At 38.8% G+C, this 20,751-nt stretch overlaps 1 protein-coding gene and 1 pseudogene across 2 annotated transcripts in view; one reads left to right on the top strand and one right to left on the bottom strand.

Annotated features, from left to right (window-relative positions):
- The window catches only part of TAF1B (TATA-box binding protein associated factor, RNA polymerase I subunit B), a 55,683-nt gene extending 35,288 nt beyond the window's left edge, over positions 1–20,395 (top strand). Inside the window, exons 2-8 of one of the 2 annotated variants that reach the window (XM_024998510.2) lie at positions 5,964–6,111; positions 9,666–9,843; positions 10,392–10,438; positions 11,209–11,299; positions 15,541–15,611; positions 16,132–16,354; positions 19,611–20,395. In XM_024998510.2, the coding sequence (XP_024854278.1) occupies positions 5,964–6,111; positions 9,666–9,843; positions 10,392–10,438; positions 11,209–11,299; positions 15,541–15,611; positions 16,132–16,354; positions 19,611–19,815 (963 nt within the window). In that variant the 3' untranslated portion in view covers positions 19,816–20,395. The remainder of the gene's footprint in view (positions 1–5,963; positions 6,112–9,665; positions 9,844–10,391; positions 10,439–11,208; positions 11,300–15,540; positions 15,612–16,131; positions 16,355–19,610) is intronic. The other variant, NM_001075503.1, reaches the window with a different exon arrangement.
- On the bottom strand, positions 913–1,338 carry LOC784841 (eukaryotic translation initiation factor 1-like; annotated as a pseudogene).
- Positions 20,396–20,751: the final 356 nt, after the last annotated feature.

The following is a 20,751-nucleotide window of genomic DNA, read 5'->3' as shown; positions in this document are numbered from 1 at the left end:
GTCGGTGATGCCATCTAACCATCTCATCCTCTGCTGCCCTCTTCTCCTTTTGCCTTCAGTCTTTCCCAACATCAGGGTCTTTTCCAATGAGTCAGCTTTTTGCATCAGGTGGCCAAAGTATTGGAGCTTCAGCATCAACATCAGTCCTTCCAATGAACACTCAGGACTGATTTCCTTTAGGATGGACTGGTCTGATCTCCTTGCAGTCCAAGGGACTCTCAAGAGTCTTCTCCAACACCACAGTTCGAAAGCATCAATTCTTTTTTGCTTACTAGATTCCTTTTCATTAATGATCTTACAATTACTTGTCATGAATTTATTATCCATTAAGTTGGTTTTCTGAGATGATTATTTTTCAAAGAGGAACATTCACTGCTCTAGTGTTTGTTTGTTTGCAGGTAAAAGTACTTAATTTCATCTCCTACCTGCATTATTTAAAAGGATTGTCGCTTTAGTCATGTCTGACTCTTCGCAGCTCCATGACTAGAATTCTTGTGTCCATGGAATTGTCCAGGCAAGAATACTGGAGTGGGTTGCCATTTCCTTCTCCAGGGGATCTTCCTGATGCAAGGATTGAACCCCAGTCTCCTGCATTGTAGGCAGAGTCTTTACCGCTTAAGCTACCAGGGAAGCAGGATTAGGGTTACCATAAATCTTGTCAGTAATGTTAATTGTTAACTTGAGAAGATACTTCAAATTCTGGGCAAAATGAAGCAGATATCTAAATGAGTTGATTTTATAAAGATAAAAAGACAGCTTTTCCAAAAGGTCACTGAGAGTATATGTTTTCATTTTTAACTTTTTTTTTTTTGGGATGGGGGGGCTCTTTTCAGTTTATTGCATGTAGGAGTTACACTAGTCCCAAGTTAAAAGCAAACCCCAAATTATGGTTACATTATACAGGCTGTGAGGTTTTTAAACTCGTGACTAGGGACAGAAGGGAAATTCTACTCATTGCAATGAAATCCTCACTTAAGCTTCAGTAAGCCGAAAGCACTTAAAACCCGTGAACCTTCAGCTGGTCGTCCTTAGCCAGTCCAGTCTCCACCAGGAACTGGCATATGTTCTTGTGCTGGTCACCCTGTAGCTTAATTCCTTCTCCGTATTCTGGATGCTCAATTACAGTACCATTGCACGCAAATTTCTTCTTTAACGTCTTCACTAGTTTCTTTTTATCATAATCATCAGTGATCTCTTGGACAGTAGTAAGGGTCTTCCTGCCGTTTCTCTGTTGAATTCTTATATGGATATAATCCTCAGTGCCAGCAGGAAGCAGATCATCACCCTCACTTGCATCAGCAAAGGGTCGAAAGAGTGGATGTTCTGGATAGGGGACATAAAGTATGATTCCTTTTCCTCGGTGGAAATGGCCTGTGGAAGGTGGTGGCGGGAGAAAGCGGGCGGCAGGACAGAGCCTCCATCGGGAGGCAAGGGGAGGCCGCTGAGTCCCTGGCGGCAGCTCAGTGACTGGGTAATTTTTTCCTTTTTAAATTTACAGATTAAAATAGAGTTGTTAATAGTATTTTCATATACAAATAGAATTACTGTACCTGAGCATTTAGAAACAGACTTAAAAGGCCACATTGCTATTTGGTTAGAAATTTACTTTGTATTCTTCAGCTACAGGTTGATCATATGTTAATAATATAGCATAAACTGAAAGCCTTTTTTCCCTAATAAAACTCAAATTTTTCAGTAGAGTTCAGTTGCTCAGTCGTGTCCGACCCTTTGCGACCCCATGAATTGCAGCACACCAGGCCTCCGTGTCCATCACCAACTCCTGGAGTTTACCCAGACTCATGTCCATCTAGTCAGTGATGCCATCCAGCCATCTCATCCTCCGTTGTCCCCTTCTCCTGCCCCCAAACCCTCCCAGCATCAGGGTCTTTTCCAATGAGTCAACTCTTCGCATGAGGTGGCCAAAGTATTGGAGTTGCAGCTTTAGCATCAGTCCTTCCAAAGAACACCCAGGACTGATCTCCTTTAGGATGGACTGGTTGGATCTCCTTGCAGTCCAAGGGACTCTCAAGAGTCTTCTCCAACACCACAGTTCAAAAGCATCAATTCTTTGGCACTCAGCTTTCTTCACAGTCCAACTTTCACATCCATACATGACCACTGGAAAAACCATAGCCTTGACCAGACAGACCTTTGTTGGCCAAGTAACGTCTCTGCTTTTGAATATGCTATCTAGGTTGGTCATAACCCTCCTTCTAAGGAGCAAGCATCTTTTGATTTCAAGGCTGCAGTCACCATCTGCAGTGATTTTGGAGCCCAGAAAAATAAAGTCTGACACAGTTTCCACTGTTTCCCCATCTATTTCCCATGAAGTGATGAGACCAGATGCCATGATCTTCGTTTTCTGAATGTTGAGCTTTAAGCCAACTTTTTTACTCTCCTCTTTCACTTTCATCAAGAGGCTTTTTAGTTCCTCTTCACTTTCTGCCACAAGGGTGGTATCATCTGCATATCTGAGGTTATTGATATTTCTCCTGGCAATCTTGATTCCAGCCTGTGCTTCTTCCAGCCCAGCGTTTCTCATGATGTACTCTGCTTGGAAGTTAAATAAGCAGGGTGACAATATACAGCCTTGACGTACTCCTTTTCCTATTTGGAACCAGTCTGTTGTTCCAAGTCCAGTTCTAACTGTTGCTTCCTGACCTGCATATAGGTTTCGCAAGAGGCATGTCAGGTGGTCTGGTATTCCCATCTCTTTCAGAATTTTCCACAGTTTATTGTGATCCACACAGTCAAAGGCTTTGGCATAGTCAATAAAGCAGAAATAGATGTTTTTCTGGAATTCTCTTGCTTTTTCTATGATCCAGAGGATGTTGGCAATTTGATCTCTGGTTTCTCTGCCTTTTCTAAAACCAGCTTGAACATCTGGAAGTTCACGGTTCACGTATTGCTGAAGCCTGGCTTGGAGAATTTTGAGCATTACTTTACTAGCGTGTGAGATGAGTGCAATTGTGCGGTAGTTTGAGCATTCTTTGTCATTGCCTTTCTTTGGGATTGGAATGAAAACTGACCTTTTCCAGTCCTGTGTCCACTGCTGAGTTTTCCAAACTTGCTGGCGTATTGAGTGCAGCACTTTCACAGCATCATCTTCCAGGATTTGAAATAGCTCAACTGGAATTCCATCACTTGCACTAGCTTTGTTCATAGTGATGCTTTCTAAGGCCCACTTGACTTCACATTCCAGGATGTCTGGCCCTAGGTGAGTGATCACACCATCGTGATTATCTTGGTTGTGAAGATCTTTTTTGTACAGTTCTTCTGTGTATTCTTGTCACCTCTTCTTAATATCTTCTGCTTCTGTTAGGTCCATACCATTTCTGTCCTTTACTGAGCCCAGCTTTGCATGAAATGTTCCCTTGGTATCTTTAATTTTCTTGAAGAGATCTCTAGTCTTTCCCATTCTGTTGTTTTCCTCTATGTCTTTGCATTGATCGCTGAGGAAGGCTTTCTTATCTCTCCTTGCTATTCTTTGGAACTCTGCATTCAGATGGATATATCTTTCCTTTTCTCCTTTGCTTTTCGCTTCTCTTCTTTTCACAGCTATTTGTAAGGCCTCCCCAGACAACCATTTTGCTTTTTTGCATTTCTTTTCCATGGGGATGGTCTTGATCCCTGTCTCCTGTACAGTGTCACGGACCTCTGTCCATAGTTCATCAGGTACTCTATCAGATCTAGTCCCTTAAATCTATTTCTCACTTCCACTGTATAGGCATAAGGAATTAAAAGTTTAGATACTGAAATACTGGTATCAAAATAAATACAATACAAAGAAGGTTGTAACCTCAGGCAAAGTAAAATTGGACATAGTTATAAATTCTGGAAATTTACAGTTTGTTTTCTGTAAGTAAGTCAAGTCGCTCAGTCATGTCTGACTCTGCGACCCCATGGACTATGGCCTGCCAGGCTCTTCTGTTCATGGGATTTTCCAGGTAAGAGTACTGGAGTGGGTTGCCATTTCCTTCTCCAGGGGATCTTCCCAACCCAGGGTTCGAACCCAGGTCTCCAGCATTGCAGGCAGATGCTGTACCATCTGAGCCAGTACCATTATAATGTATTCCCTTGTGCTTTATAATTGCATGTAAGCTGAACATACCAAAGTAACATTGAACAGAGAAGTATTCGTCCTTTCACTTGGTTCCCAAACACTTTCACACGTTTAGAAAATGGGCAAGACATGACAGAGCAATATTATTGGTACAAATTGTTGGGAAACAGATTTTCACTTAGAATAAGGAAGAAGCTTGTAATGATTAAATGCATTACAAATTGAATAGACTACCTTCAGGAAAGGTATTGAGTTCCCATCACTGGAGATTTAAAAGAAGAGCTAGACATACAGCTGCTAGGGGGTTTTGTAAATTTAGACCAGATACCTTTAAAGGTCTTGCCAACTCTGAATTTGCTGGTTGGATGATTTCTCGTATAGAGTGATGTATGAAGTGATTGTTACACAAAATAGTTTACTGAAGTTTCTCTCTTACCATGTTTTTTTAAGCTAGACATACATACAGCAAAGTGAACATATCACAAATGTACCCAACCTGATGAACTTTCATTACCTGAACCAGCCCCCTAGATCAAGAAACAACAATCTCTGCACCCCAGAAGCTCCATCCAGTCCCCACTTCCAGTCGTGATCACCTGCACCCTGAGAGTAATCTCACTCTTGACTTCCAGTCAACTTTAATAAATATTGCCAAACAGGTTTCCAGAATGTTTGTATTCTGGCCTAATTTTAACGAGGTCCAACCATGTCAGAAGGAGAAGGCAATGGCACCCCACTTCAATATTCTTGCCTGGCAAATCCCATGGATGGAGGAGCCTGGTAGCTGCAATCCATGAGGTCGCTAACAGTCGGACACGACTGAGCGACTTCACTTTCACTTTTCACTTTCATGCATTGGAGAAGGAAATGGCAACCCACTCCAGTGTTCTTGCCTGGAGAATCCCAGGGACAGGAGAGCCAGTTGGGCTGCCGTCTATGGGGTCGCACAGAGTCGGCCACGACTGAAGCGACTTAGCAGCAGCAACCATGTCAGAAATGTTAGTTTTTCTGAAATCCCATAGATCTTTAAAAAAAAATCTTAGTTGTAGCACTCAACAGCTATCTTATCCTATAGTTATTTTTGAACACTGACCTCCTTTTCTAGAGTATATATTCCTTGAAGAGATCACTTTATTCATCTTTATATATCCCGAAGTATCTTACATAGAATAGACTCTAAATTTAATATTTTTATGTGAATGGATAAGTAAATGAGGAAAAATTATATGTAGTATCAATGAGAAGAATGTTTAGAAATTGCAGAAATATAAATAGCATACCAAATTAACTACAAGGCTGCTCTTAAAATGAACAGAATTAATTTATTAATATTGGCTCATACATTTTCCCAAATTCTGTAAGATACTCTTTCTTATAGGCTAACATGTGAGAAAATAGAAAGCTGAATCACACGTTTCTAACTAATAGACTTAAGCCCTGGTGTCATCTCCAACATAGAAGCATGTGAATGTTATGTGACACTGAACTGAATCTGTTAGCTGTGAATTTGAAGGTTGGTGAGAGGGTGCTGGTTAGGGAAGGCGAGAGGGAAGTCCTGCTTTGCTGGGATTATGACAACATCATAATTCCAGTAGGATTGCAGCTTTATCCCAGATTCTTCCATGATTGGCAAGAAGTAATGGTTTCACTATATCATGGGTAAGGCCAGTAAGAATTGTTTGAGCCAGATAGAATTTTAGTGGCTTTTTAATTTATCACTATTACTGTTTAAAACAGCTCAGTGAGGATATTTGGGGTTTATGGGTGTTTCTACTTAATGTTTTTAATCTATACTCCAAGTTTTATTCAGTGAATACATGTTATTTTTAAAATCAGAAAGTAGTTTTAAAAATAATTTATGTTGCAAAAATTGCTACTTTGACTATCTCTTTCATTCCAGTCTTGGCCTAACTATGAAGTTATCTTTAAAAAAATAATTGAAGTTGCCACATTTTTAGATTTGCCACGTTTTCCAGACATAACTGAAAACTGCTATCTTCATCCAAACATCTTGTGTATGAAATACTTGATGGAGGTCAATCTCCCTGGTAAGTGTGAGGTATATACGGTGAGTAAGCCTTGACTTATTGAATTATTATGAAAAATGTATTGAATCCTCTCAATCAGAGACTATTAGAGTCACCTGACAGGGTCCACAGTAACATGAAGGTTAATTTCAAAATTCTTTCTTAAAATGTTTTGGACCATTTAAAATGGTTAAAAGGACACTCTTCAGAAGTAATGAGTTCTATTTTGGATGAAAGGGATAAGCTTGAGAGATAATGTTTGGTTTTTACAGTAAGTTTTTGCTGAATACAAGTAACACATGATTCAGTATGTATTATTAATTACTTAGGAACCTCCGCCAAAAAAGGGCAGCACTCCTCCATTTGCATGAAGCATAATTATTAAAGAATTCTAATTTTTAAAATCCCAGAAGTTAATCTACAGTGATATTTTTATTGTTTAGTAACATATTGCTGTTTCCAGTCCCTAAAGCAAATGGAGATGAAGGTCTGGTAGGATGCAAAGGCAGCCTCACTAGCCCTTCTTCACAATACACCAAGACACAGGTCACCCCAGCGGAATTCGCCGATGGAATCTATTCCTGAATTTCTTGCTAAACTAGAAATGTGAGAAATGCAGGGTTTCTATTCTTAACAGAAAATACAAACATGGCGTGACTATATTATTGCTTATGCAAATAAAAAAAAGTGATTGAATATATTTTTAATAGGAAAGGAAAAGACATGTTGTATGAAAAAAACAATATACAAAGCTGCATATATAATTTTAGCTATAAAAATAAACATAAATTGGAGTAACATATATACACAAATGTAAATATTAAGTCTTATAAAATATTTTTTAAAGAGGAAAAAATACACTTCTCAAAATGTATCATTTATTAAGCTAAGGAATGTATGTCTCTTACTGTAACTTCAGAAGTCACTGGCTCTTTGATTAAGATTCCAGAATTTGGGAAGTCTGATTGCTGCACTTTAGCAAGTTACATATATTGGTTTATTGTTTTGGATTTTGGTTTTTTGATTTACTTTTGGAGTGTTTTTTTTCAAAATATGGCAAGTTCCTGTGTTCTGTTATATACTCCAAAATCCTAAGCTCATAATGGGGAACACTAAGATATGGAAAGAATGCAAGGAATTTCCAAAATATAACTGGCTCAGGCTGGGTTATGGCAAGTGTTTAGCTCACGTAGTTGCTATTGGACAGAAACGATGGTGGCAGTGTTTTCTGACCAGTGTGTGTAACTTAGTAGTATTTCTCACCCAACTCTTCCTGAAAGTAACAAGTAGAATTAAAACCACTATAATATACAGAGAGAGACTGCTATCATCTGATGTTTTAAAGTGCTGTTTTAGAGACCATTTTAAAAAGAGCCAAGTTAGAGAAATTTTACTTCTCACAAAGTGTTCAATAGAAATAATTTGGAATATAGATAAAAAACTATACACAAGTGTTATTGACCTTGTTTTTAATACTGAGAAATCAGAAATAAATATCCAACAGAAAGGTAATGTTTAAGTAAATATTTTGTATATTAAGTGGAACCGTGTGCATCTTTTAAAATCATGTTTGTGAAGAGTATATAAAAGCATGGGAAATGTTTATGTCATAATAGAAAAGGAAATAGGCCAAATTATAAATTATATATAATATAATCATAGCTATATAGTTAAAATATTCGTGAAAATATTGGAAATAAATTTACCCAAATATTGAAGTGCTATGTCTAAGTTATAGTAATGCATTTTTTCCTTCTTTGCACTTTATGTATCTTATAAATGTCCTATACTGAGTTTGTATTACGTAATAGTGGGAGGAAACAGTAAACAAAATAGATCTACAAACTAAGATGTGGTGGTCCCTTCACCTTAGAAATTACATTCTAAAATGTGACATTGATTGGCCTCCTACCCATGAGATTATAAGAAGACTTCTAGAATATTGCCATTTTCAAAGCTGAAAGTTTGCACTCTACAGTTCTCTTGTGCTGTTGATCAAAAAGAAGAGATCTGTGTACTTGGCCCTTTTTCAAAGAGAGGTTTTCGGGTTCCCAGAAAACTAAAGGTGGTTTTAAGCATGCTGGGGCAATGAATGCCCCTCCTCAGTGCCTTTATGTATGACAATGTCGTCTCTGGAACTGAGCAGAAAGCAGCTTCCAGCAAGCATGTCACACACACACACCCTTGCTGAGTAAGCACTGCCTCTTTTGTGGCTCTGACTGAACTCCAAATACATCCCTTAGTTTTGTCCCTCATCCTGGGACTGAGAAGCCGGCCAGAGAGAATTCCTGGCCGCTTTCATAATCATGTCTGTTTAATTTGTGGGGAACCCTGTAGAGTTTCCAAAGTGCCTTCATCTGTATTACCTCATCTGTGAAGGTGGAAAGGGAGGACGGGTAGGTGTGCTCATCTCAGATGAAACGTAGGCAAGCTGAGTGACGCCTGGCTGCTTGACGGCCGAGGCGTCACATAGTACTCCAGGTCCCATAATACTCCAGGTCAGAATCTTCGTTTTTCTCTCCTCTCCTGGCTCCCTTCCTCATAATTGCTTTCATTTGCTTTTTATTACTATGTACTTTTAGTATAAGAGAAGCAATTCAAGATATTAATTTTAAATAAATAGGGGAGACATTTTTCAAGAAATACCATTTTTATAGTAATACATTCTATATATAATACTATATAGAGGACATGTATGTACTGTATGTAATATTATTTGTACTGTTATAAAAGTATTGTATATTACATTAAGAGAATAGAATCAATAGAACATAATGACTGACAGTATATAGGAAATGCAATACAACTTATTATGCTCTTGTAAAGAACAACTGTTCTACTTGAATTTAATCAAAACATAGGTACTTCAGTTAGTAAGTAAAGAAATTTGCTTAGTAATTCAGAGTTTTCAAAGTATAATTCACTTGTCCTGTCTTTTATGTCCTATGTTTATCTTCACCATAACCCACTTTTACAAATGAAGAAACTGAGGTTGAGTGGCTCTAGTCCGGAGTCACAAAGCTCATGATCAGAAGGCCTGAATATATAGGCTGTAGGTGTTCTGGCTCCAAGTCCCAAGTTACTCAGCCTTGAATAACAGATGAGTCTGTGCTGAGCGTGTAATTTCTTTGGGAAAGCAGTGCAGCGGGCGGGATGCACTCTGGAAGGCCAGGCGCCCTAGCTTTCCGAGTGAGTACATATTAGAGAAGCCCTTGGTCTTACAGGAAAGTTAGTTTCAGGTAAATGCAAATTGCTGTAGAAACACAGACAAGGAGCGTGGATGAAGCAATAGAAGATGGATGTGTGCCTGTATATTTGGTGCCAAGATATGTGCCATAGATAGCAGGCATTTTGGGAAGTCAGAATAGGAGAAGATAAACCTTGCCAGGATTCGACCATTTGTTTTTCTATACACATTTCATTTTTTGGTTTATTTATACACAAAATGGTATACCTCAGAGTTCTGGCATAGTATCATATTTTAAGATAAAGCTTATCTCATGGATGTATACATTAGTATGGTCTCATTAACCAAAGAATTTAATTTCACATTTTTCTGTTTTGTTCTTCAACAGATGAAATGCATAATGTAACCTGCCTAGTGGTAAAATCGACTGGAATAGGAGAAGTGGATTTTCTAAGATTTGATCCTATAGCTAAAAAGGCAAAAACTGTTAAATATGATGTGCAAGCTGTAGCTGTCATTGTAGTGGCATTGAAACTGCTCTTTTTATTGGATGACAATTTAGAATGGTAAGTGTGTGTACTCTTAGGAGGAAAAAATTGTATGATTTTCCCCTACTAATTCAGAGTAAAGGATTCTATATCCTTTACTCAGTAGAAAGTAGAGACTCTCAGTTGTTACAGAACACTGACTCGTAGCAGCAGTTACTCCTTACCTGATGTTTTGGCTCAGGTATTTGTCAGAGATTTCATTCTCCTTTAGAAAGTTGTTTGGATCATGTTTTCTTCCATTTTTAGGAAGATACACATGTGTCTCTTTCTCTTGAGTTTTAAATCATCATACACAAATTCTAAAGAGTCACTTAGCACTTCATCTGTGTACCTTTTGGTTTCTGGCACTATGTATCCTCAAAGATTATTTTGGAAAGTGAAAGAATCTTAAAATGCCAACAAAGAGTGGCAGTGTCTTTTTCCCTATTTAAGTGCTTGCTTCTGCATTAAAAGTTGGCATCAGTTTCAAGTACTGTTCTATACTTTTCTTTCGGAAGAATTCAAAATTTAACTGTCTTCAAATGAATGATTTCCAAATAAATTGATTTGTTTATTTGTGTCTCCAGGTCTTTGTCTAATATTGCCAAGAAATATAATGAAAAGAACAAAGAAGGTACTTTTTTTGTTTTTAGTCAATCAAGTGATTGTAAAAGGTGAATTAAAAGATACAATAAATATAGAGAAGAAGAAACTTGTACCTTGTATCAGACTGTTTATATGTATAATTATCTAATATATCTTCTATTCTCAAGGAGGTAATAGTCAAATCTAGGATAAACAGACATGTAAAAAGATGGTTTCAATATGTGGAATCTAGAAAAATAGTAAAGATCTTATTTGCAAAGCAAAAATAGAAACACAGCTGTAGAGAAGAAACGTATGATTACCAAAGGGGAAAAGGCAGGGGGATGGGGTGAATTGGGAGATTGGTATTGACATATATCTACACTACTATGTATAAAATAGATCACTAATGAGAACCTACTGTAGAGCTGCGGGAGCTCTGCTCAGTGCTCTGTGGTGACTTTAATTGGAAGAAAGTCCAAAAAAGGGGGATATATGTGTATGTATGGCTGATTCAGTTTGCTGTACAACAGAAACTGACACCACAGTGTAAAGCAGCTATATTCCAATTTTTTTTTTTTTAAGGTAGTTTTGGTGTAATAAAGGGCCACAGTATAGGTGAGAGCTTAGAACGGAAGGGAGTGACAGCAGATTGCTCAGGAGTCATACTAGAGTGTGGACATAGTCAGTCCCTCCATAATTTCCAAGGGCTGGCATATAAATGTTTAGTCAGATCAGTGAGTAGAGACTCAAATGAGCAACATGTGTTATAATAATGTGACATATTTGGTTAATAATCATGGATTTCATTTCTTTCAGATAAACCATGGTTTGATTTCAGAAAATGGTACCAAGTTATGAAGAAAGCTATTGATGAGAAAAAACAAAAGTGGGAGGAAGCCAGGGCAAAGTATGTTACCTAGAGCTTTAGATTCACCGACTTTATTTTTCAAGTCTATTGCTTTACATCTGAAAGCTCGAGTTTCATCAGTTCAGACTCACCAGCATTATGACCCTTTTTTCTAGAATTAACCCCTCTGTCTAAACTTTTTAAAATATTTCTATTAACTATTAGTGAGTGAGTGAAAGTCGCTCAGTTATGTCCGACTTTTTGCAACCCCATGGGCCGTATAGTCCCTGGAATTCTCCAGGCCAGAATACTGGAGTGGGTAACCTTTTCCTTCTCCAGGGGATCTTCCCAAACCAGGAATCAAACCGGGGTCTCCTGCTTTGCAGGCAGATTCTTTACCAACTGAGCTATCAGGGAAGCCCTATAATGTCCTTTTAGGGGCGTCCCTGGTGATCCAGTGGTTAAGACTCCACACTGCCAACGTGAGGGAGGCAGGGTCCATCCGTGGTCAGGGAACTAAGATACCACATGCCACACGGTGTGGCCAGAAGATTTAAAAAATAGTAATATTAGTGTCCTCCTCCTGATCCAGAATCCAGTCCAGGGAGCTGTATTGTACCCAGTACTCGTCTTTTCGTAATCTGCATGACTCTTCTCTGCGTTTCTGGTATTCCTCCCTCTTTCGTTTCCCACAGTGGCTCAGTTCCCATCTGCGCTTCCCACTATTACAGAAGACTGCAGACGTCAGCCTGTGTCGTCTATAACTGGACTGTTCCTCCAAAATAAAGTTCCCTATAAAAATCCAAACAAAGCAAAGCAGAAAGAGAGTAGCATGTTTCAGTCAGTCTCACTGTTTGACCTGGAGCTCTCCTCCTCACGTAGGTCCATTGTTGTTGTTTAGTCGCTAAGTTGTGTCCAACTCTTCGTGACCCCCATGGACTGCAGCACGCCAGATTCCTCTGTCCGTGGGGTTTCCCAGGCAAGAATACTGGAGTGGGTTGCTGTTTCCTTCTCCAGGGGATCTTCCTGACCCAGGGATCAAATCCGCATCTCCTGAATTGGCAGGCGGTTCTTTACCACTGAGCAACAGGGAAGCCCACCCAGGTCCACCGTGGCAGAGTGGAAAGAGCATAGCATTAGAGACAGTGCAGGGGTGAATCCTGATTGTTTAAAACCAGCTGTTTAACTGCGGCCTCAGTGCACTGAAATGTAGTCAGCTCATAAATTTTCAGAGATACTGTGTTATGTAGTAGAGGGTACATTGCTATAGGTTTCTGATTTGAACGGGTTTTATATCTGTTCTTGGAACTTTGAGTCTCTGTGAAACTTTGAAGAAAAGGTTAACATTTCTGGAGTTTATGTCATTTTGCAACAGTACTCATTTGCTCAAGTCATTTTATATCCCCTGAGAAAAATCAAGATTCCTCAAATTAGTTAAAATGATAACTCCAGTTTCTTCATCAGTAAAGTAAGGCTAATAAGGCCTCCTTGATATTCTTAATCAAGAACTAAATTTCAGTGTTTGCAGATAGAATTAGATTATTTCTCCCCTGAATTTAAGAGAGCTTTTAAATCGAGAAACAGACTTCTGGGGATGAATAAAGCGCTGTGGGAGAGAGGATCCTTGCTGAAGAGGGGAGGAGATGGGCAGTTTCTTCCTGTTCAGGTTGGACAGATAGTGAGGGTGAGCTTCTGGCAGCTGTGGGCACCCAGGGAACGGAGGCCTTCCTCTTTTCTGTTGGAGAAGGAATGTCTTTAGTCATTGGCTCTCAGCAGGCACAAGAGTAGCAGCGAGAACATAGGCTGTCCTGAGTTCTTAGGTAATCTTGGAGAACCAGCCATCGGACCTTTCTTTTCTGGTGCCGCTGGGGTGGTCCCGGCCAGTACTGAAAGGCTAGGTATTCAGAGGCCATGCCACTTGGGCATCTCAGGGTTGAACAGGTGCCCATTCGTGAACCCAAACCAGGCACCAACTTACACTTCAGACATACCTGTTAGAGCCCAGATTCTTCCTGCAGTGCCTCAGTCAGCTGTGCATCAAAAGGCTCACTGACTTGTAGCTACTTTAAGGGAGAATTTAGTGACCAAAGAACGTATGTCTAGTTTCAAAGTGGCATTTTCCAGATGGACACCAGGCCTCTGGGAAGAGCTTGTCCAGGGGATCTGTTACCAAGATCCTTCGTAGAGTCTGTGCTTTGGGATGACTGAGATGACTTCTAAGTCACTGCTGACTGCTCTGTGGGCACAGGGCTCCCATGTATGCCCGTCACCTGTTCTGCCCTTCCCCATCTCTGTTGTTGACATAAATTTCTAAATTTTCTCTCTATTCTTCTAGACATCATCTTCCATATTGTCAGGTAAAAGTTGTTAAAGTATTTTCTACAGTGCAGCATAGGTCTCTCTATGCATGGGATTGTGAGCAACACTAGTAAACTGTAGTTGAAAACCTAAAAATAGCTTTAGAGAGTGCTTTGACTGCCAGTTTTCATGGAGGAAAATTTAAAAGCATGTGCAGATCTTTGCAGCCTTTTAAGTTAGGCAAAAATTTTCTCAGATATGATACCAAAGCCATGATCCATAAAGGAAAAAAAAAAGACAAGTTAGACTTCATCAAAAGAAAGAACTTCTCTTCTAAAAATACTGTTAAGAAAAGCTACAGGCTAGGAGAAAATATGTTCAAATCACATATCTGATAGAAGGTTTATATCCAGAATATATGATTTGTATCCAATATATGGTTGTATCCAGAATTATTTTCGTATAATAAGAAAACAACTCAGTTTTTTAAATGGGCCAAAAGTAAGTTCACACAGAAACCTATATATGAATATATAGAGATCTGTATACTTCATTCACAAGAAAACGAATGAAACCTTGTGGCCCAAAACTGGCAACAACCCAGATGCCCTTCAGGTGGTAATGGGTAAACTGTAGCATATCTGTAAAATGAAACACTCTTCAGTACTAGAAAGGAACAGACTTCTGATACATCCAGAAATATGAATGAATCATAAATACATTATGCTAATGAAAGACTCAAAAGGTTACATACGGTCTAATTTCATTTATATGATTTTCTGGAAAAGGCTAAGCTGTAAGAATAGAGAAACAGATTGGTGATTGAGACCAAGTTTAACTGAGGATCAGGGGAGGAGTTGACCTTCAAGAGGCATGGGAGATTTGAGAGTATGGAACTGTTCATGGTGGTGATTATACAACTGTATGTGTTTGTCTAAACTAGTGCAGCTATACACTGAACAGGGTTGGTTTTACTACATGTGAATTATACCTTAATATACAGCAGTGGGGAACCAAATCTCGAGGGAAGACTGGACAGACAGAGCATATAGGACCTTGTGGCTTCCTGGAGAAAAGCCACCTTGTGGCTTCCTGGCTTCGTGCTGGGCCTCTATTGTTTGTAGTTTTGAAAAGAGGTAAACAAAGTAAAGTAAATGCTTAAAGAAGGACTGTCTGACGAGTGTTAATCATTTTTGATGGCCCACCTTTCCCACCTTCTGTGCATATAACCTCAAGGAAGTAATAACACCTCCTTGACTGCAGCGTAATTGCAACCTGTATGGGCATTTACTATAAATGCATAAGAAAATCTATCTAGATGAGGTAGTCACAAGGCGTTTTTAATAGTGGGTTTATCTAGGGAGTGGGATTAAACTGTTTAGGGAACTTCTTTATTATTAAGAGATTTTTTACCTTGAATATATTGTCACTTTTATTATTTGATAAATAACAAAAAGATGTTTGAAAGAATCACAAATGGCAAGCTCTCTGAATATTTAAATGTGGTATGATTTAGTTCACATATAATTTTCAGGAAGACCATAACCTATTCACCGTGATTACACCTCTGCATTAGAAGGCAGGCACTTACTGTTCACTTTGCACAAGTTATCAGAGTCAGAAGTACCACTACCTTATCTGCAGCAGAAGGGTGTTTGGCCAAAGACAAGGAGGAACAGTTTCTTAGGTGGCCTCACTGTATGAGAACAGGCGACATGGGGATTTTATGATGATGGTATAATCAATCATTTCTTCGTGATCTTATGGCATCTGGGAGGTTTTGTGTGGAACTTATCCTTCCATTGACTTCCTGCCTCCTGCAGTGCCACCCTCTTACGTCTAAGTCATGAGTGCTGTAGAGACGCGTGTCAGCAGGTCATTCTAAGTCAGAACTATTATATGAGTATCAGGAATTTCAGATACTGCCATTGAGAAACTTCTCTGAAGTGTGTTGAGGCCCATTTCATCTCCATCCTGCTCTAAATGCGTCTTTATCTTGGCAGGTTTCTGTGGAAAGGTGAAAAGCCACTCTACTACTCAGCCATTGACAGGCCGGTAGTGTATAAAAGAAGAGGTGAGTGGGGTTTCGTCTCGTTAACACCAAGTAACAGCCCAGCTGTAGAAAAGCTAAGTGTTTTAAATTGAAAAGTGAATGCATAAGTCCTTTTCTCAGTTGTTTAACAAGTGTCCCATTGCACATCCAGAGAAACGTCCTTCTCTGTAGGAAATGTCCATAGAAATCTATTTCAGGAACATTGCAATATTCAAACAGAACTTAAGTTCTTGCCAAAATCTTAAATGCTATATACATCTATACTCTCAGAACTCTTTATTTGGAGAACTGCTTTTTTTGGTTTTTGGTGTTTTTTTGTGTGTGGTAAAATACACATAACATAAAACTTACCTTTTAGCCTTTTCAAGTAGTTCCTCGCCATCCCTCTTCCAGTGTCAGTTTCCCCTAGTTATGCTCTTATATCACCATGGAGCGTTTGTCAAAACTACTAAACCAGCGTTGGTGCGTTACTATCAAGTAAACTACAGACCTCGTCATTTAACGTGAGTTTTTATTTCATTTCTTTTCCCTTCATTTCCAGAAATGGTGGTGAGTCTTCAGAAACAGTTTAGCACACTGGTGGATTCAGCACCAAACGTTGAAAAAAAAAAGCCTTCAAGTTTTCAGTTCAACTGGACTGAAGAGGACAGCGAGAGGCCTTGTTTCCATGGGCATAGCCTCCAGGGAGTCCTGCAGCAGAAAGGCCAGTCCCTGACAACCAAGAATTCCCTCTACTGGCTGAGTACGCAGAAGTTCTGTAAAAGGTATGCAATGCTCTTAGAAATAATGGGATAAAAACCACCCTGAAACCTCTGGTCTGGCCTGAAGCAGTAGTCTTTTCTCATTAAAAAAAAAAAAGGCCACCTATGATTTAAAGGAGTTGGTCATAATGAGAGGCAGATGGGTTATTGGTTGGACTTTAGAAGATGGTGAGCCACCCAGACCCACACATGGGACAGGAAGTTAGGACCTGATGCGTTAGTACCATCTGCTTTATCTGCCTGCAGTCGGTCCTCGGGGGTTAGTGGGGAACCTACACCTTTGTGCTCTTCACATGGCACGATCAGTGCATTTTTGGATGTTTTTAATGGGTATAATCCTGTAACATAAGACAGTTAGTTACAAATAGACCTTGTTATAATCAGAGGTGAAACAACCAAGACTTTTTTCTCTGCATGAGTTATAAGGCTAAGCAATACACTCTATGCATCAAGCATGGTTATCACCATGGTTTTGTGTACCAAAATCGTCTGTCAAATTACCTTGCCTATTTAGTCCATAGCCTAAAACCACATAGTAAGCAAAAAAGGGTCCAGCTAACCAATAAAATGGCTACTGAGTCCGTAACTAACGTATATACACTCTTCTCAGGAGGCCCTTTAGTCCCTCACTCTGCTGGGAGGTGTGTGTCCATCAGGCTGAGTTGTCTGATTTCCAGATTCCTCGCCATCAGAAGATGCAGAGTAGGTGGGAGACTGAGAGGTATCTGCTGCTGAATGTCTTGACAGCAAATATAAGTGGTACCCGTTTGACAAACAATGGAGGAACCAGCCGCAGAAGCAGACAGAAGAACTCACATTACAGTGGTCTGAAGTTCATTCATGACACAGCAGCTCCACAGGGCTAAATAAACTTGACCCTGTATCTGCTTCAGCATGTCCCCAAATTACGTGCATTCTCTTTGGGTTTGTTTTTCTCACCTGTATTTTCTAGTATTTCCACAATAAAAGTGGACAACTTGTCACCATATAATTGTAAAGGCTTTTGAAAATAGGCTGAATGTTCTCTGATTAATAATAACCAAATAATATATAACTCAGTTTTAAAAGATGTCTATCCAAAATGGTTAAAATGAAATCTTTTGATCCTTAACAGAGCAGATCTTCAGCTGTATGGAGAATTTTGTTATGCAGGAGGACTCAGTTTTGAGGGTTCAGAAGAGACAAGCATTGTACTGGGAAATAATTTTGAGAACACTCAGGCCTTGAGAACTAAGCAGAGAAAGGCTGTGAGAGCCCTTCAGATCATGAGGGTATTTATCCTTCTTGTCTGAGGCGGAGCTAACAATCTGGATGAATTTAAATGATTGTATGTTAAATTTGGTTTTATCACTTAAAACTTTAGGAAAATTTAAATTTTCCGAGTTTATGATAAGGGAAGTGAGTGAAGTGAAGTAGCTCAGTCATGTCCAACTCTTTGCGACCCCGTGGACTGTAGCCTACCAGGCTCTTCCCCCCATGGGATTCTCCAGGCAAGAGTACTGGAGTGGGTTGCCATTTCCTCCTTAAAAGATACTGTTGTTGATTCAACTTAGAAATAAAAAGTCCTACTGTACACCTTTTCTTATCTTTTTGTTGTAAAAATAAAACTTTCTTTATGGTCCCTAGGCAAGGGAAACAATATTTTTACCCTTTTTGTGATAATATTTTGTCTGAAAGAATCTTTCTTCATAGAGCTAAAATTAAAAATTAGAAAAGAAGAAAAGAGGGCACCTTATTTGTGAGAATTCATATAAATGGCTTATACTCTGTTTCCATTAAACTAATCAATGCACAAACATTTGAGGCTTTTAAATTTCCTACTAGTGAACATAGTTGGGTATTGGCTTTTTTGTATATTATTAAAATAGGCTTAAGATTTTAAGTGAAAATTTAAAAATCAGTTTTAAAGGAGTATAGGGAAAGTGAACATTTTTGAGCCCTTACTTTGTGCCAGCTATTGGATAAGTGCTTAATATATATTCTCATTCAATCCTCTTTTCCATCTTATGAGGTAGTTGTTTTTTTCTGTTTTGCAGATGAAAGAACCAAGAGTAGTTATCCATAGTCACATCTGATGGGTGTCTGAGCTCTATGGTGCAAATGCAAGCATTCTTTCAGGAATTTAGGGCCATATTTGTTAACATAAATCATTGTCTAAATGCTTATACCATCTATATATTGTTCACTTGTTTAAAACTATTTATTATGGAAAACTTCAAGTATATTCAAGGGTAGAGAGCACAGTATAATTAATGCCCCCTACCCATAGTCACCCTCACATTAACAACTTTCCACGTGGCTAGACTTGTTTTCCCCATACCCTAGCCAGCTCACTGCTTTACCCCTCTACTCCCAGATTATTTGGAAGCAAGTCCCAAACTTCATAATTTTCTTAAAGCCAGAATACTATTAATCTGACATTAAAAACTAGTAGTAATTCCTTAATCTCATCAAACATGCAGTCAGTGTCTAGATTTTCCTGATTGTCAACAGTAAGTTTTTAAATAACTCAGAATCCACATAAAGTCTTTACATTGCCGCTGGTAGAGATAGCCCTTAAATGCTTTAGTTCATAAATTCCCCCTTTATCTCTTTTATTTCCCCCTTGCAGTTTACTTATTGAGTAATCCAGGTCATGTGTCCTGTACAATTTCCTGTAGTCTAGATTTTGCTGATTACGGCCCATGACACCTTTTAACGTGTTCCCCTTTCCCCCTGCTTCCACGTTGGTGTAGGCAGAGATTGGCAGAGTTACTTAGCAGTTTTCCTTAGTGTTTTAGAGATTTGATCAGATTCAGGTTCTACTTATTACTTTAAAATAAGCAAAATTGCTTCATTAACTCTTCCTTCTATAATACAGAATTGCAACATACATTATTAAGCCTGGTATCCTATTTTGGTTGGGAGCTGGGGATTATTTTGCTGGTATGTTTTCAGTATGTCCAGAATCTCTCTCTGTGTGCTTTTGTTTGCCTTGACAGTGGTAAGAGGGGGGGCCCACCTGGCGTGGAGGAGGAGCTGTGAGAACTGGCTATGGACTACCTGTGTCCCACGCCTGATGGCCACAGACAGTGCTAACATTTTTTTCCTTTATAAAATGTAGGATTCCTTCCAGGTTGTTCGTTTCCTTCTAGCTCAGAGTACTATCTTAAGTCTAACCATATACAGTTTTTAGGTTATTTGGGGGATATTCAAGGGACCAGTGCGTACCTTTCTAAATGGCTCTTTAAACATGGTGTCTTTTTTCTTCCCCTTCTAGCCATTGTAAGCATGTGACAACCTACGAAGAATCCAATTTTTCTCTGAGTTACCAGTTTATACTAAATCTCTTCTCCTTCTTGCTGAGAATAAAGACTTCCTTTCTCCATGAAGAAGTGAGCTTAATAGAAAAGAGACTTTTTAAAGCAAAATATAATAAAACAAACAAGAAATCTTCAAGATCCAGGAAAACAAGAAAATATTGAAAGAAATGAAGTGGAAACTTGCCAGGGAAAATATTTTAATAATGAAAGTAATGTCATTGTAATATAAAATTCTAGAGAATGGTGAAAAATAGAGTTTTATTACGTACATGTACATACATACAAATACCTATATCAAACAAAAATGTATGTTGGAAAACAGGTGAAATTTATTTGAATTTATTTTTAAATTATGAATGTTCTCGTTAAAATATTAAGTAAATGGTATCCAGGAATTTGTATTCTTTGTATTTTAAAAAAACACTTATTTATTTATTTGGCTGCACCGGGTCTCAGTTGCAGCATGTGGGATCTTTAGTCGTGGCATGCAAACTCTTAGTTGTGGCATGTGGGATCTAGTTCCCCAGCCAGGGATGGAACCTGGGCCCCTGAATTGGAAGCTCAGAGTCTTAACCATTGGACCAGCAGGGAAGTTGCTTCATTGTATTTTAAAGCTAAATTTTCTTTTTAAACTAGATCACGTCCTTACTCTTTACACCCCAAAGTAAATCCCAGGTGGATCAAAGATCTAAACGTTATAATCTTTTGTATATACATGTATAAAGTCTTAGAAGAAAACAACTGTGAATGCTGTGATGATCTTGGAATGGGGAAGGACTTTCTAAGATGTCTCAAAACCAGAAAGCAAAAGGAAAAGATTAATAATATGACTACAAAGTCAAAGGCAACTGAAAAGCTGGGAAAATACCATTATAGTGTACAATGAACAAAGGGATAAGTCCTTTAATATATCAATAGTGCTTGCAAAGTAATAGGAAAAAGATGGCTGAACAAAGGATATGAAAAGCTAGCTTTCTGAAAAAACAAAAGACAAAGGCCAAGCTAAAAACAGGGTAGTCAGTGTCACTCATATTAAATGCAAGTTACAGAGATGTTTCCCGCATATTAGGTAGGCAAAGATTATACAGGTGTCTAATA

The sequence above is a fragment of the Bos taurus genome, chromosome 11 (assembly GCF_002263795.3).
Source record: "Bos taurus isolate L1 Dominette 01449 registration number 42190680 breed Hereford chromosome 11, ARS-UCD2.0, whole genome shotgun sequence".
NCBI lineage: Eukaryota > Metazoa > Chordata > Mammalia > Artiodactyla > Bovidae > Bos > Bos taurus.
This window is presented reverse-complemented; position numbering and strand designations above follow the sequence as displayed.